The sequence below is a fragment of the Oryctolagus cuniculus genome, chromosome 10, assembly GCF_964237555.1.
Source record: "Oryctolagus cuniculus chromosome 10, mOryCun1.1, whole genome shotgun sequence".
Lineage (NCBI taxonomy): Eukaryota > Metazoa > Chordata > Mammalia > Lagomorpha > Leporidae > Oryctolagus > Oryctolagus cuniculus.
Window position 1 is genome coordinate 717878 of NC_091441.1, and position 16426 is coordinate 734303.

The window sequence follows — 16426 nt, forward strand, 5'->3', positions numbered from 1 at the left end:
CAGCCAGGCAGCCAAACGTGGCGCTGGCCACACTGTCAGGTCGTATTCACAGCTCTCCAAGAGGACCGGGCACTTTCCTCGGTCTCCAAGGAAAAACAGATTGGGAGAGCGCGTGCTTCTGTTAATACGGTGTTAGCTGCTGCCCATCACCACAGGAAATGGCCCCAGAGAAGTTCCCACAACCTGCGGAAAGACAGGCCGGGACTCAACGCCGGGGTGCATTTCACATGACTGCTTCTGATTACTGAGCTCTCAGGATTTCAAAAATGCAATGTGGTATCAGTAAAAAATACAAACGTACAAAATAATTAAAATGTGCAATGCAAAAAGCATGTTCAAGTGGGAGCCTGAGCCGAATCTCCTCCACAGGCCACTCGGCAGCTCACCTAAGCCATCTCTGTCGTAGGTAATCTGCTTACCCAGCTGTGCCTCTCCAGGCCGAGCGCCCGGGACGGCAGGGTTCAGCCAGCCCCACCGCAGGAGGAGACGCAGTGTGGTGCAAGGTGCTACAGCTGCTTTTTCTCTTCAGTTCTGTTACCCAGAAATTTCTGTGCTATTATTCTTGGAAAACTTGGGAGAAATTTCCTTCTTTCATATTAGCAATAACATGCATGTAGCCGCCAGCTAAACGCCAAGCATACATTTTTACTAGGTACTTTATAAATTATAATTAAATTATTGACATTTTGCCATTTTTGATCATGGTTATTACAGTGATTGTTATAATTTAATAGAATTATTAATGTAAAATGCAGTTTGATCATTTGGAAAAACTGCTGATCAATAGTCACCGACAGGCTACGCAGTATTTACTCTCCATTGGTCCTGAAGGTCACCGAGTGAAGGCTTCGTGTCACTGGCAATGACTTGCCCTCGCACATGTATTGACAAACACCACAATTAGTCTTGCTTCGATAGGCACACACAATAAAATGAATTTACAAACAGAGCACACCACATACACCCGCGCTTCCCTCTGTGAGCCCGTGAGCAAGGCTATTAGGGATGCACTGCCCCTCTGCTTCTGAATAACCCACTTGTGGCTTGTGATTCATTCTTGCTGATTTTTGCACAGAAAGCTAGGAGTGAGGTCATGGCAGCTGCACCTTGAAATAACATTTACCTATGGAACTCAGGACGTGAGAGAAGGCAGCCATGGGGGCAGAGAATTCTAACAGGCAGCTCCTTCACAGGAGAAGGCAGTCTCTAGAAATCACAGCCAACCAACCATTCAGGACCAGAACACAGGTCTTTACAGAACCTGTCCCCCACGTCCTGATCCCCGTGCTGCTGACCGCTGAGGCCCAGGGCCTGCTCCTGAGCTCACCACGCCTGCCCAGGACTTCTGGCCACTGCAGCAGAGCAGGTGAGAACAGCCGAGGAGGGGGCGGTGGAGCTGTGAAGGAATCTCAGGGAGCACCGAGTCTGCCGGTGCAGTGACAAGGGAGGCAGCTCTCTGGGAGAAAATGGGATATTGATCCCCAGCATAAGAAAACCACCAGGACACAGGCAGGCTCCCCACGCTGAACACAGATCAGGTGCACACGCTTGGACTCCAGCACTGTCCAGACCTCCTGCGCCTGATCCCACCCAGGAAGACACGTGCCGCAAGCACTCGGCACCTCTGCCGCCCGGGACCCTCTGTAGAGGGAGTTCCCCCGGGACTCCATCACTTGTGTCATCAAAACGCAGCTGTGCACCTTTCTTTCAGACAAAGGCCCTTTCTGACTCCAGCAATGAAAATGAAGACAGCGTCTCTTGTGAGGAACCGCGCGCGCGCGTGGTCTGCCAGACTTGAGGACCAGGGCCCGGTGAATAGATGGCACGGTTCTGAGATTCACCGCAGAGCAGAGCCCCCGCACCGGGGTCCCAGGGCGTGTGCCTGCGCGAGGCCTCGGAAGAGGCAAGGCTGCTTGCTAACCGCATAGTTGTGGCAGGTCAGAGCCGAGCTTCCAGGGAAAGCACCCACCGACCCAGCCCCTAGACAGAGCTCCAGGCTGCAAGGTTCTGAGCACTCCACTCAATAAACAACGCGCCCAGAGCGGCGCTGTGGCGGCTGGGAAGCGTGGCTACCACCCGTCGGCCTGACCACAGCGGAGCTCAGGAAGCGGAATGATGGCCCGTTTAGATGATTCCCTGGGCCTTCAGGGACCAAACACTGCATCGATGGAGCTCTTTAAAAATCAGGATGGGCCCTGTTTCCATTTTCAGACTCAAAATATGTGTGAGGCATTTTCCCAGGTTATTTAAGGCTCTGCTACTTTTAATCACTGTCCAGTTTTCAAAGTGCAAAGAAATTTTAAACAAGTAACAAATTTAAATGTAAAATGAGCAGTTTTGTATATCTCTCTAAATTCTTAGTAATCTTGGAATCAATGGATTGCTCTATACTGTGAATTCTGAATTTAAGATTTTAAAAATGTAAAGACACATAAAAACTCAAAGATAAAAGAATCTCATGAGGCCGGCACTGTGGTGTAGCAGGTAAAGCTGCCGCCTGCAGTGCTGGCATCCCATGTGGGTGCCAGTTCAAGACCTGGCTGCTCCACTTCTGGTCCAGCTCTCGGCTCTGGCCTGACAAAGCAGTAGAGGATGGCCCAAGGCCTTGGGCCCCTGCACCTGTGTGGGAGACGCAGAAAAATCTCCTGGCTCCTGGCTTTGGATTGGTGTAGCTCTGGCCATTGTAGCCAAATGAGGAGTGAACCAGCAGATGAAAGGCCTCTCTCTCTCTGCTTCTCTTTCTCTCTGTGTAACTTTGACTTTCAAATAAATATTTTTGTTTTAAAAAGAATCTCATGCCTTTTTTTTTTAAACAGAATCTGTATTTTGTGGTAGGTAAATAAGGTAAATACATAGTACAGTTAAAAAAAAAAAGATTTATTTTATTTACTTGAAAGACAGAGTTACAGAGAGAGGTAGAGACAGAGAGAGAGAGGTCTTTTATCCGCTGGTTCACTCCCCAGATGGTCGCAATGGCCAAAGCTATGCTGATCCGAAGCCAGAGCCAGGGGCTTCTTCTGGGTCTCCCACGTGGGTGCAGGAGCCCAAGGACTTGGCCCATCTTCTACTGCTTTTCCAGGCCATGGCAGAGAGCTGGATCTGAAGAGGAGCAGCTGGGACTAGAACCGGCACCCATATGGGATGTTGGTGCTTCAGACCAGGGCTTTAACCCGCTGTGCCACAGCGCTGGCCCCAATACAGTACTCTTTATACTTTCAATGAGATATTCCCTGTGAAAAACAATTGTGTTTGCCATGCTTCTGGCTTGGAATAATTTATTTTCAGTTCAATCACATGAAATTCCTGGGAATGCCTCTAGAATGCTATAACAAAGCCGAGTGTTCGGCCCTGCTTGGTGAGAAGGTGGCTCGCTGCTTTCAGAGCGGTGACCACAGCCTGCCCTGGGGTGCCAGAGGATGACATTCATGAACCTTAAACGTGCTGAGACCTGCCCGGATGGATTTTCTTAGGTTTCCTATGGTCCAGCGTAAACATGGAGACACACAGACTCCAGATGTCAGACGGAGGATGGTGAGAAGAGAACTGTGCGCGTGCGCTGGCTGACAGGATCTGAAGACAGAACCTGGGGGAGGACCAGGCAACGCTGAAAGGACTCAGGACGCAGACACTGGTGACCGCTGCAGGACAGCGTGGGGCTCTCATCTCCCCGCATGAAACTTACAACATCCAACTCATCCCCATCCACAAACTACGCACCTCTGAGGGAGAGAGCCAGCAGTGGGCCTCCCAAGAGGGAGCCAAAGTTCTTACCATCATTCCATTCGACCCCCGAAGGCAAACTGCTCCGCAGCTCTGGGCCACAGCATGCTGCTACAGGCACTTCTGCTAACTTGGTCTGAAGGCTCACTGTGCGCTAAACAAGACTGCCCTCGTGTCCCTCGGTCAGCTAACGCCTGTGGACCCTCGCCAGGAAGATGAGCATGACACAACACGGCATGAGAGTGTGCGCCTCTTCTCAAAGGACTTGTGACATGAATGGAGAGAGAAGCCCTACACAGAGCACAACTGGACAGCCACGTGCCCCAAGGACATCTGAGGACAGAGCGGAGACAAGCCCAAGAATCCCAGGACAGAACGGCCACCATCAAGGACCACAGCACCACACCTACCCACTGCATCCACCCTTCTCTGCTGAACAATACAACTCCGGGGGTTGGATGTTTGGCCCAGCAGTTAAGAAGCTACTGACTATGCACATGTCCCCCCCTGGAGCATGTGGGTTCAATACCAGCTCCAGCTCCTGCAGACCTGGGGAGGCAGCGCCGGTGGCTGCCATCCTCACAGGAGGCCTGAACGCAGTGCCCGGTTCTCAGCTGTGGCCTTGGGAGCAGCAGGGGAGTCAGTCAGCAGATGCAAGATTCTCTCTCTCTCCTCTCTCTCTCCTCTCCTCTCTCTCCTCTCTCTCTCCCTCTCCTCTCTCCCCCTCTCCTCTCCCTCTCCTCTCTCTCTCTATCCTCTCTGTCTCCTCTCCTCTCCCTCTCCCTCTCCTCTCTCCCCTCTCTCTCCCCTCTCCTCTCTCTCTCCCCTCTCTCTCTCTCCCTCTCCTCTCTCCTCTCTCTCTCCCCTCTCCTCTCCTCTCTCTCCCCTCTCTCTCTCCCTCTCCTCTTTCTCTCGCTGTCTCTTCCTCTTTCTCTATAACTCTGCCTTTCAAATGAATGAACACATTTTGTTTTATTAAAAGTGCTTAAAAAACCCCACTTCATCTTTTTGACTGTTTTCCCACCTCCATATAAAAACCTCTTAGCTGGCTGATGACACTGCCATCATTTCTAAACTGTATTAGCTACAGAGGAAGATAATACCTTGACTAAGCAACAAAACAGGAAATGTCCAGGTAGCTAAAGCTTTAAAAATAAACATTTTTTTCAACAATCCTGCCCTGCACTTGGTGAAATGTGCGGCTACGTTCAGGACGCCCTTCCCTGCTCCTTCTCACTGCAACTCTCGACGTCCCCTCGGTCACCGCTTCCAAGAGTGCAGATGCGAGGGGCTTGGGGGTCCTCAGCGCAGTGTTGCTTTGGCCTACCCCAGACCTGCGACCCTGGGCTTCGAGAAGACACCCCCCGGTGGCGACCTCCAGAACCATGCCCAGTTCCCCGGCTTCAGGTCTCCAACTGCAGTGACAGCCACAGACTGCAAAGGCTTCTGCTTCCCAACATTCTCAACTCACAGCTCCCACAGGTGAGGACGGCTCACCTGCACGTCCACACCTGGACGGCCAGGGTGCTGTTCTCCACTGCAGAGTCTGTGACCAGCACGCAGGTCAGCTCTGTGTTAGACGACAGGATACCTGGGCAAGTGGCCCAGCAAAGAAAGAGAGGTGCAGAGGCTGAGGGTGCACTCTGGGGGCACCACAGCGGGTCTGGGGCTGAGGGTGCACTCGGGGGGGGGGGCGCCACGGCGGGTCTGGGGCTAAGGGTGCACTCGGCAGGGGGGGGGGGGCGCCACGGCGGGTGCTGGGGCAGGTGCAGAGGAAGGCTCACACACCTGGCAGGAAGCAGAGTGGGGGGTCCAAACTCAGGCTTCCAAGGTAACCCATTGGGAGAATTCCCCTCCAGGGACTCCCCAGATTGGCTTGAGCAACTCCCACTAGGCCCCACCTCCCAAGAGTGCCACCTGGAGGCACGCACAGCGGAGCACCGGGACGAGGGCTCCCCCGCCCCTCTGCCTCTGTTCCTCTCAGCCCGTGTGCCCTATGTGCTCATCAGGAGTGCAGGGGTTTGTGCCTGGATTCCCACTGTGGGAGGCATCAGAAGTTAGTAGCTGAGCAACTCAGCTAGCACAGTCAGCTTTTTAATCTGAGAATTTGTTTAATCTTTGTCATGCATCTTAACATTTCTACTCTTTCTACGTTCAAACAACCTAAACTCACTTTACACCTTCTCTTAAAATAGTCTTAACATACCTTTTTCTTTTTTTTGACCAAGAGAGAGAGACAGAGAGAAAGGTCTTCCTTTACCATTGGTTCACCCTCCAATGGCTGTGGCGGCCGGCGCACCGCACTGATCTGAAGCCAGGAGCCAGGTGCTTCTCCTGGTCTCCCATGCAGGTGCAGGGCCCAAGCACTTGGGCCATCCTCCACTGCACTCCCGGGCCACAGCAGAGAGCTGGCCTGGAAGAGGGGCAACCAGGACAGAATCCGGTGCCCCAACTGGGACTAGAACCCGTGTGCCCGCGCCGGGAGGATTAGCCTAGTGAGCCGCAGCGCCAGCCAATATACCTTTCGTGTAGCATAACATGAGCACTTGCAGTGTACAACATGGTGGATTTCAGTATACCCACAGTGTGTGTAACCAACACGCCACCAACTGAAACACTCTCACCTCCCCAGAAAGAAACCCCTGGCAACCACAATGCACTTCCTGTCCCAGGGATGCGTGTGCCCTGGGTACCTGATACGCAGGTGTGTGACAGCCTGTGTGGGAAACACGCCATGGCTGGCATCCTTTCTCCAAGGTCCACCCACACCGTCCTGTGTGATACTGCTTCATTCCTTTTCATGACTGGGAGGGACGAGTTTTGTCTACCCACGTATCGAGTGCCTGCTGGCTGTCCTGCTATGATGGTAGTGTGCACAGATGTTCTCCCGTCTCTGGGTACACATCTGGGAGCTGCTGGGTCACCTGCTATCTCCACGTTTCTTTGTTTGAGGACCTTCCAAATGGTTGTCCAAAGTGGCTGGGCGTGCAGGTTCCAGTTCTTCAGCCTCTCCTCACCTGCTCCTGCCTGGCTCTGCATACTGCCACGCTGGTGGGAGTGGGCTGCACCAGCTTCTCACCTGCACTGCCGTCTTGGGGAAGCGGTCTATCCTCCAACAAACCGCTCGGCAGAGCGCCAGACTCCTCCCTTTGAAACACTAGGTGCCTTTGCTTAAATTGACTGAAATGACACCGTTCACAAAGTCTACGAGAAGCCAGTTTGCACTGCTTCATGGCAGGTCTGGCTCCTTCGCAGAGGGCAGAGTGAGCGTGAAACTGCGCGAAGGATTCTGCACACACGTGGATCAAGACTGCAGCAGCCGGCCAGGTGGGCAGTGGGCACTCCACCGAGCAGTAACACGCCTGGGGTCCCTCTGAGTGCCTGGCTGATTCTGCACACACGTAGACCAAGACTGCAGCAGCCGGCCAGGTGGGCAGTGGGCACTTCACCGAGCAGTAACATGCCTGGGGTCCCTCTCAGAGTGCCTGCTTGAGTGCTGGTTCCGGTCTTGATTTTATCTTCCTGCTAATGCAGACCCTGGGAGCCAGCAGTGAGGACCCGGTACGGGGCTATTGCCACCCACGTGGGAGACCTGCATTGAGTCCCTGGTTCCTGGCTTCAGCCCTGGCCAACCCCAACTGTTACAGGCATTCTCTTAAAAATAAATAAATAAAAGACTAATTTTCCATAGCTAAGACTTTACAAATTTCTGTACATTTTTGAAAGCATTTACATTTTGGAAGAGGCTTGCTGCATGCAAACTCTGGCAAAATACCTGGAAATCTAAGATGCTTCACTTGGAGTTGAGACGCAGCCTGAGTAACAGCAGCTGTGTCAGGCCTGGCCTTGTACAAGCACCTGGAAAGCTCCCTGACTGTCCTCAGCTTATTTCCTGTAACCAAGCTGTAGGTGCTCGGAGAGGTGTTTGTGCGGGCCGTGTCGAGGTGGCCCACAGACAGCTGGCGGTCTCAGCGCCATGGCTACAGCATGCCCCTGGCTGCTCCCCACTCCAAACCAGACCAGTTCCTGTGCCTCTGCAGTGGCCGTGGGAGGGCTTGGGGCAGGGGTACTCTGTGGGTAGGGTTCCCTGAGACACACAGACTGACCTCGTCGGGGCTGGAGGCCTGGTAGGTGCGGTTCTCGTCGCTGAAGTCTTGGTCCGCCTCGGCAAACTCGGTCTCCCCCGTGACGCCAGCCCGAGACTCGTACACAGGGGTCACGTTGTGACACAGGGCGAGGGCTTTCACCGCCTCGTGGATCCGACTGCTGACGCTTTTCCTGATCTTGGGGGCGGAAGACGGCGCTCTCCTCAGCGGAGCTGACCCGGGCGTGTTCCCAGCAGCCTGAGAATGCACCTGTAAGACACGGGCGCCCACAAGAGCCGCTGCGTGATTCTCCTGCACTATTTCTGCACGCGGAGGGCTGATTTTATTCTGACCTCTCCTACACCGTGTCGATTCATGAGTCATCTCCTTACCTTAGCACTGCCCAGCACTTCGACATTCCAAGCTGTCAGATGTGCCGAAGCATCTGCTGCAATACTGCAGCTCGCATCATTTCCTTTGTTTGATTCACTCTCCCCACACTCGCTCACAATTACTTCTAAACACAGAGCTACAAAGAACGAGCTGCAGTGGATACTCGTACACTTTCAGTTTTCTGTAAAAAATGCTGTTCAAGGGGCCAGTGTTGTGGCATGGCAGGCAGAGCCACTGCCTGCCACGCCGGGATCCCATCCGGGCGCTGGTTAGGTCCCAGCTGCTCTACTTCCAGTTCCCTGTGGAAGCTCTGGGAAAGCATGAGGAGATGGTCTAAGTGCTTGGGTCCTTGCCACCCACATGGGGGACCGGCATGAAGCTCCTGGCTCCTGGCTTTGGTCTGGCTCAGCGCTGGCCGCTACAGCCACGTGGGGAGTGGACAGTGGATGGAAGGTCCATTTCTGTCTCTCCCTATTTCAAAAATAAATAAATAAATTTTAAAAAAAATGCTGTACAAAAACAGTATAAAGCTGAAGCAGGCAAAGCATCCCCGCGTGGCCCCTCACCACCATCCGCCACCCTGTGAATCCGCATGGCCCGCTCTGTAAGGGACAGTCCCACCCGAAGGGAAGGGGTCCCGGGTCTTGTCTCCGTGCTGGTGAGCACCAGGGCCCGTCAGGTGCCGCCTGCTCTGGCGAGGCATGACTGTCACCACCTTCTCCTTGGTGACGGTGTGGGAGGACGCTCCCTGACCCAACAGTGAACTTCAGAGTGGTACCCAACATCCTCCTTAGACACCAGGGTGCTGGCGCCTGGCCTGGGTGTGCAGAGTCACTGAACCGCAAGCTTCTGCTATCAAATTACAGAGCTGTCGAGTGAGGGGCTGGCTTGGCACCCGGCCGCATCACCTCACAGCGAGCCCCCTTTCCCCACCGCACCTGCTCCCTGCTCACGGCGTGTCTCTGCAGCACACACCCAGCTCGCCACCTCCCTCTGAACTATGCCATGCCTGCTGGTGCTGGTGTCACTGAATTCCACAAATTCCATGAAAGACTATGTCCTCTCCCACACCAAGGGCTTCCAGCGGGAGTAGAGACCAGGCTACAAAAGATTGGTGTTATGTTACAGTGGACCTACTAGACTACTGCCATCTTTCTAAAAAAGCTTGTATTTATTGTTAATTTAAAGCATAGAAAGGGAGAGTAAAACAGAGACACAGAAATTGAGACAGACAGACATCTTCCAACCCCTGGTTTACTCCAAGACGCCCACAACAGGCAGGGTTGGGTCAGTCCAAAACCAGGAGGGTGGCCCTCGGTCCAGGTCTCCCCCACGGGTGGCAGGGGCTCAAGTACATGAGCCATCCACCTGCTGCCTCTCAGGGTGCTCATTACCGGAAACCTGGATTGGAAGCGGAGCCAGGGCTCCGACATGGGACGAGGGTACCCTGAACTGCCTCAGTGCTGTGCCAATGCCCACCCTTGTCATCTTCATAGCAAAACAGCACAGAAAAAAGAAACAGGATCGGTGTTACAGAGAAAGCACTGTGTAACTATCTAACAGACTGCTTTTATTAGTAAAAATGATTTTTAAAAGTCCTCTTACAAATAAACAGCAAAAAAATTAAAAAGTAAATGTTGATTGCTTCTGCCATCAATGTTGATTATAATGTTTCTTCTTCTTTCCTGCTTTTAATTTTTTTCCTAATAAAATACTTATTGAGAGCTATTAAAATAACATTCACAGGTAATATAAATTAATTTTTTAAAAAACAGATGTTACATGGTACCATTTTAATCTAGACATAGATTCCTGGGAGAAGGCCGGTTCAAGCGTCTGCGTGAATCAGAGCTAGACGACAAAGTGCGTGGCTGTGTGTGCAGCATCACACCTAAGAGTGCGCCTCATCCGGCCACATCTCGGGGTAAAGTGTGCGCCAGTCTGGCAGCTATCTCAGGGGAGAGACGGCTTTCAGAAGCCTGAACACAGGCCTCACGACTCAATTTCCACTCCTGAATTCTGTCAAAGGGACAAAAACTGCAAGGGGAAAGTATCATTAGCCCATGCTACCCAAAATTAAGCCTGACACAAATTACTGGCCATGTGACGATCTACAGACCAGGCAGCTTACGACATGCGTGGCGCCCTCAGAGTCGGGCAGCAGCACTGGGCTGTGATGGCCCGGGGAGGCTCTCCACGCGTGTGACCAGGGAGGCCTGGGCACACTGTCGTGGACCCCTGTGTTCAAACTTAGCCGCAGACAGGCTGACCAGAAGCCCGAGAGTGCTGGTTCCTGACACAGACCACATTTTAAGTAGGTTCCCTAGAATCCTGACTTCCACTTGTGACAGAACCCCCAATGAATGGGCCAGAACACGACGTGGGGCCAGGCCTACACTCACCCTCAGTGATCTAAGTGTGACCGAGGCTCACACAAGAGCCACTTGGCCAGGGACTGGGCCAGGGACACTGTTTCGCAAACCTCTGGCAGGGGTGTGACCTCCAGGCTAATTCCTGTTCTTGTAACCTTGGACAGCTCCTGCAAAGCCCCATGAAAAGATCAGATTTAGGAAAAGAGTCCTTATCAGTTCTGATGCAGTTGAGTGTCACCTTTTCAAAATGATTTGGTGAGTCAGACCCCACCCTACACCCAGGGCTGAGGAGCTGAGACGCGCATGCTCAGAGCACTCTGAGGTCGGCCTCAGACGGAAAGACGCAGAGGGCTGGCCAGGAGACGAGCTGCCAGGGCAGTCTCTCGAACGCTGTGCAGAGCAGCACGTTTGTGGAGCGGCTCTGGCCAGAAGATTCACCAAGAAAACTTACTCTGGGCAAATGACTCCAGCCCGCATGTCCTCTATGCTTACCCTAAGGGGGAGCCTCCACTTGCTGGGACTGACGAGGAAAGATCACAGTAATAAAAAACCCAACCATCACGAAGCTTCCTAATGTGCAGGTTAGCACGCCCCAGGCTCAGCCTAACAGCCGTGCGCCCTTTCGAGGGCACGTGGCACGCAGAAGTCACTCACCTGTGAGTAGGAGTTCATGAGGTGGCTCTGGATCTCGTCCATCGTGTCCGTGCCGTAGGATACCGTGCCCAGGTGCAGCCGCTTAAACACCATTTCATTCTGGGTGAGGGTTCCTGTGACAAAGGTGACCGCAATGGACATTAACAGAGGCAGGCCCCAGAGGAGGCCGGGACCACACCCACACTCTTCCCTCCACGAGAGCATCCATGCCCGCCTGGGACTGGAGAGCGCTCTCTGCGGCCACTCTGATCCCAGCAGCGAGGGGAGAAGTTTCTTCCTAGTGTGTCCAACTTGGAATAACAGAAAGGGCCTATATGTGAGGCACCTGGTCATTGCCAGTCTGTGAAGATCTATTTGGCACAAATGCAATTTTTGTCTCCTGAAAGAGACAGGCATGAAACTGGAAAACGGAGTCACTGTCTTTCTAATTGCAACACAGAGCACTGCCTGCAAAGGACATCAAGTAGCCCCAAATTAAAGTGTCTGTCACTTGTAAAAAGACCTATTTTGAAAAACCCAGTACTTTTAGTTGAAAGGAGTCAGACACTCGAGACGTGTTTCACCCTCACCATCTGTTTCTTCTCTCAGGCTCCTGAGAGAAGCCGGGCCAGGCAGGAGGACGGAGGAGAAGCAGGCCACATGTTCAGGGAGAAGTGTGACTGCATCTCACCTGCTGGAAACACACACACACTGGGCAGGAAGACGCGTGGGCTTGACTGGCTCCAGAGCCCAACTCCAAAAGCAGCAGTGATGGTACCAGGAACCCAGTTTCCATGAGCCAGCTGGGAGACCTGCCTTGAACTCCTGGATCCCAGCTTTAGCCCCTCAGCTGTTGTGGGCATTAGGGAAGGCAGCCTGGGGATGGAGCTTGCTCTCTCACCCTGTCTCTAAAATATCAGACATACATGCAAAAACACATATAACATGGGCATGTGCAGGAGGCGCAGAGGAAGCCAGAGTTCAGGCACAGTTCCTGCAGCACAGCCTGCACGTGCTCATAGTGGAAAGTGTTAGGAAAACGGCACAGTCTTACCTGTGGCGCGATCTGTACCCTGACACCATCCTAGGCTCTAGCCCCCGCCGCGACTGCTGGAAGCCAGGTGGCCACATGGCCCAACCACTGGTGCCAAGCTCCACCCCCATCCTAATGGGATTCACTGCTCCTGCTTCCCTGCCCGCCCTCCGGCAAAGTTTTAAAAGGACCTGTTCCTGAACACATGGCTCAAGCTCTCTCTGTGTCTCCTGATCTCTGTCTATCTGTCTCTGTGTCTCTCTCTTATGCTCTCCTTCTCCCTCTCTTCCTTCTTTGCCCTTCCCCTTCAGTCTGTCGAGTTTCCCCCAATAAACTCTTTCCCTTACTCCGGCGTTTGGTGTGTTTTGTGGCGGCCTTACAGAAAGGAGGGGTCATCAAAGAAGGATGTACTTTTCTCCAGAGAGGAAAGAACTTCCACTTTGTTTATGGCCTTGCCTGAATACTGACCGAGTCTATGGATTCAAAAGGCTTCCACAGCCTTGGCAGCTCATGTCAAGAGCCTCGGGAGATCACTGACACCACACAGAAGCGTGTTAATTGTTAAATTAACAAACAGGAGTCACCGTGTACTAACTTCCCATGCAGTTCTCAAACAGCTACAGTATTAGCATTAATGGTAAAACTTGATCCCAAAGATTTACCTTGTTCTAGTGTGTGATATTCTTATGCATCATAAGTTCTAGTTATGTCGAAGTGTCACACTCCATTGCCTGTATTCTCAGGTGTTTGTTTAAAGTTAATTGTCTCAAACGTGGAATCTTGGATACACGTCTCTGTGAGACCCCTATCTCGTATGTTTTAACATAAGGTCAGATATTTAGAAGGCAGCTGAGGCGATTTCTGGGAACGGCAAAACTCTGTGGAATTTGGGTTCCAAGCTTTGATACAGCTTTGAAAGGCCCTGTTGCAGACTCTGTACTGAAAAGGGTGGCTCCAAAAGCTGCTCCAGAGAACTAAGGAGCTTCTAACTAAAGCTCCAACATTGGGAATTGCTGCTGACAGCAATCCACGAATATGGGTTCTAGGATTTGGATTCTAAGCCCTATATTTGCTTAAAAAGCCCCTGATGCAGACACATTGTGCTGAACAGGGAGCTACAGAAGGTGTTCCAAGGAATTAAGGAGTTCTGACAGAAACTCCAACATTACGAGTTCCTGAGCAAGCCATTCATAAGACGATCCTCTTCAGAGCAGCTGCAGCTTAAATGAAAGGGGCCTCACCAGGTGCTACTGCGCACGACCCCCTCCGTGCAACTGGGACTAAACGTCGACCTCGCAGGTCTTCACAGGTGAATGCGAAAGGCAGGCCTGGCTGTTCTGCAAGCCAGCGAGACCTCGTCAAAGTCAAGGATAAGCAAAGCTCTTGCCTTTGCTCCTTGAGGCAAGCATGCTGCTCCTGCCTCTCTCGATTCTCTCTGGGAACTGTTACTGATGACAAAGCTACCTGATGGGTTCTTCTATTCTAAGTCTCTATGTTCAAACTAAATGGGTTTAGAATCTACTTAAGGGTAGCCTATCACCACCCACTATCTGGGAGTCTGTAAGGTAAGCTCTTCCCATCTTTTGGGATATTCTACTTGCAACTGGTTTTGTTCCAGTTCTGCATTTGCTAATTCACAAACTTGTACATTTCAAAACTCCACTTCTGGGAGTAGCTGACCATGCAGGGGACACAGACATTGACAATGACCGAGACTGCTCCAGCTCACAAAGCAAATTTGTTAGATGAGACAGACAGAGACTTCCAGACCCTGGACAGGCAGGGCCTGCACTGTGCCCCTCATAAGCAGGAAGCAGCTACAGAAGAGATGATGATTCTACATCCCTCAACATCCCTTAGGATTAAGGGAACGGAGTCTCTGAGGGGAGAATGATGTAGGCAGGCATACAGGATAAAACTGATTAGGTTTGTGAGCTGGAAGCCCTCAGCTGTGTAACCCCATGCCCTGACCTGGCCACACCTGTGCACCCACTGGCCAATCAGGTTAATTAACCACTCCCCTTTGAAAGTGGATAAAAAGCCCAGGACACGGTGTGCCCACCCCTTCCTTCCTTTGGCCTTTTGCCAGCGTGGACCAGTGTGGCCCTGTGCCTCAGGGTATGTGGTCTTTGGGCAACCCGCCCCATGCTTCCTGGCCTAGATGCTCCTCCATGTGGCTGGTTCCTGGTACTGGGTGTGAACCAATTTACCTCTCTCCTATAGACAGGGGTCTCACTCTCCCATGTATTTCTCTCAATGAATGAAAGCTTAAAAATATATTAAAAAAAAAAAAAAAAGAAAAAAGAGATTAGCTATTTCTAGAAAGATCTTTTGGGACCATGTCCAATATATGTTATTTTATATTTCAGAAAGTTTTAAAATAATCACAGTATGGAAGCTGTTTGCATTAAAAATAAATGTTAACAATATGGCACCGGTCATTCCAAAGCTAAACTTTGAAGACACTTTACTTGTGAGACAGGGGTGAAGTAAACCACGGGCAACCCAGCCAAGGCAGCACAGGCGAGGTCTGGGACGCACGGTGCTGCTGCACTCACTACACAGCTCACGTACTCCAGCCTGGGCAGGATCGCGTGTCTCACCTGCCCAGTGTGGGTGAGTGCCTGAATGACCACACACTTCCAGCTATGGCATTCTATAAACTGTCATGTAGTCCTAAGAACTGGCACGCTGGTGTGCATATCTACTTTAGCCATTAAGACACCAGTTGAGACCGCTGCATCCAGGTCTGATTCTCAGCTCTGGTACCTGACTCTGGCTTCCTGCTATGCAGACCACGGGAAGCAAGGACAGTGACACAAAGAACTGAGTTCCTGCCAGCCATGTGGGAGACCTGTGCTGAGCTCCCAGGCTCAGCTGCAAGAAGTGGGCATTTGAGGCGTGAGCGATTGGGAGGGTTCTCTGGGGCAGATAAAAGAGTAAAGATTAAAGTTAGCATGCTTACAATGAAGGCTGTTATCAGCTATTTTCACATAGATTATCTCCCTTCCTGGCTGGGTACTGCACCTGGGGCCAGGACTCAGGCCTGTGAGGGCACCTGCTTGGACCTCGCTCTGTGGTAGCGGGCAGCTGGGAGGGGACGTACATGTGTTCTCAGAGAATATGACAGGCTGCAGAATCATGTAATTACAGTTCTCTGGTTTAAACAATAACTATCAGACATATTGGTGAAACCATGGCCAAAAGTTTAATGGGGTTTTATGTGAGCCTTGTTCTAGTTAAGAGAAGATACTGCAATGAATAGAAATTTGAGTACTTTCCCTTTAACCAGAACTGCTACCCAAGTCCTTTTTCATATTTTTCTATTTGAGAGCAGTCTTTAGATTCACAGAAAGTAACCAAGTCAGCAAAGAGCCCTCTTAGGTTCTCTCTCCCCAGCTTCTCCCAGCGGTTACTGTAACTGTAGCTAAGCTGACACTGGTATTTTACCACAGGTGTAGACTAGTGTCTCCACCTCTGCCATCAAAACACAGCCATTCCATCTCCACCAAGGTCTCCCTGGGTTGCCCTCTGTGGTCATATCCACACCCTTCCCTGACCCAGAAACCGGCAATCATTCTCTGGTTCTCCATCTGAGCAATTTTAACATCCTGAGTGTTCTGGGACAGGCATTGTGGCATGGTGGGTTTAAGCTGCTACCTGCTAACATCCCATATTAGGGAGCCGGTTCACGTCTCAGCTCTCTTCTGATCCAGCTCTCTCCAAATGCACCTGGGAAGGCAGTGGAAGATGGCCCAGGTGCTTGGGCCCCTGCCACCCACGTGGGAGACCCGGCTGGAATTCTGGGGTCCTGGCTTTGGCCTGGCCCAGCCCTGGCCATTGTGGCCATTTGTGGAATAAACCAGCAGATGGAAGATCTCTCTGTCTCTCCCTCTCTATTACTCTGCCTTTCAAATAAACAAACAAATAAAAGATTCATCAGCCTGGTTGATTTTTAAAAAGTATTTTCTATAACTGAAGTCACTCACAACACGACCCTTGGAGGTTGTTTTCTTTTTTTCCATTGAGTTTCACACCTTTGACATCTACCCAAGTACTTGTGAGTTTCACTCATTCTTTCCTTTCCATTGCATAGTAGTATTCCACAGTACAGTCAAGTATAATTTGTTTAACCATCACTCATTAAGTAACACTGTAGTATCTAGTTTTTGGTTGTTGCAAATAATGCT

The 16426-nt window shown here is 51.6% G+C and overlaps 1 protein-coding gene across 4 annotated transcripts in view; it reads right to left on the reverse strand.

Moving 5' to 3' along the window:
• The window catches only part of ATP9B (ATPase phospholipid transporting 9B (putative)), a 245817-nt gene that overhangs the window by 43996 nt on the left and 185395 nt on the right, over window positions 1–16426 (reverse strand). For all 4 annotated transcript variants that reach the window (XM_070049842.1, XM_070049843.1, XM_051840449.2 and 1 more), the window contains 2 exons: window positions 11225–11337; window positions 7827–8075 (listed from right to left, as the gene is read on the reverse strand). In XM_070049842.1, the coding sequence (XP_069905943.1) occupies window positions 7827–8075; window positions 11225–11337 (362 nt within the window). The remainder of the gene's footprint in view (window positions 1–7826; window positions 8076–11224; window positions 11338–16426) is intronic.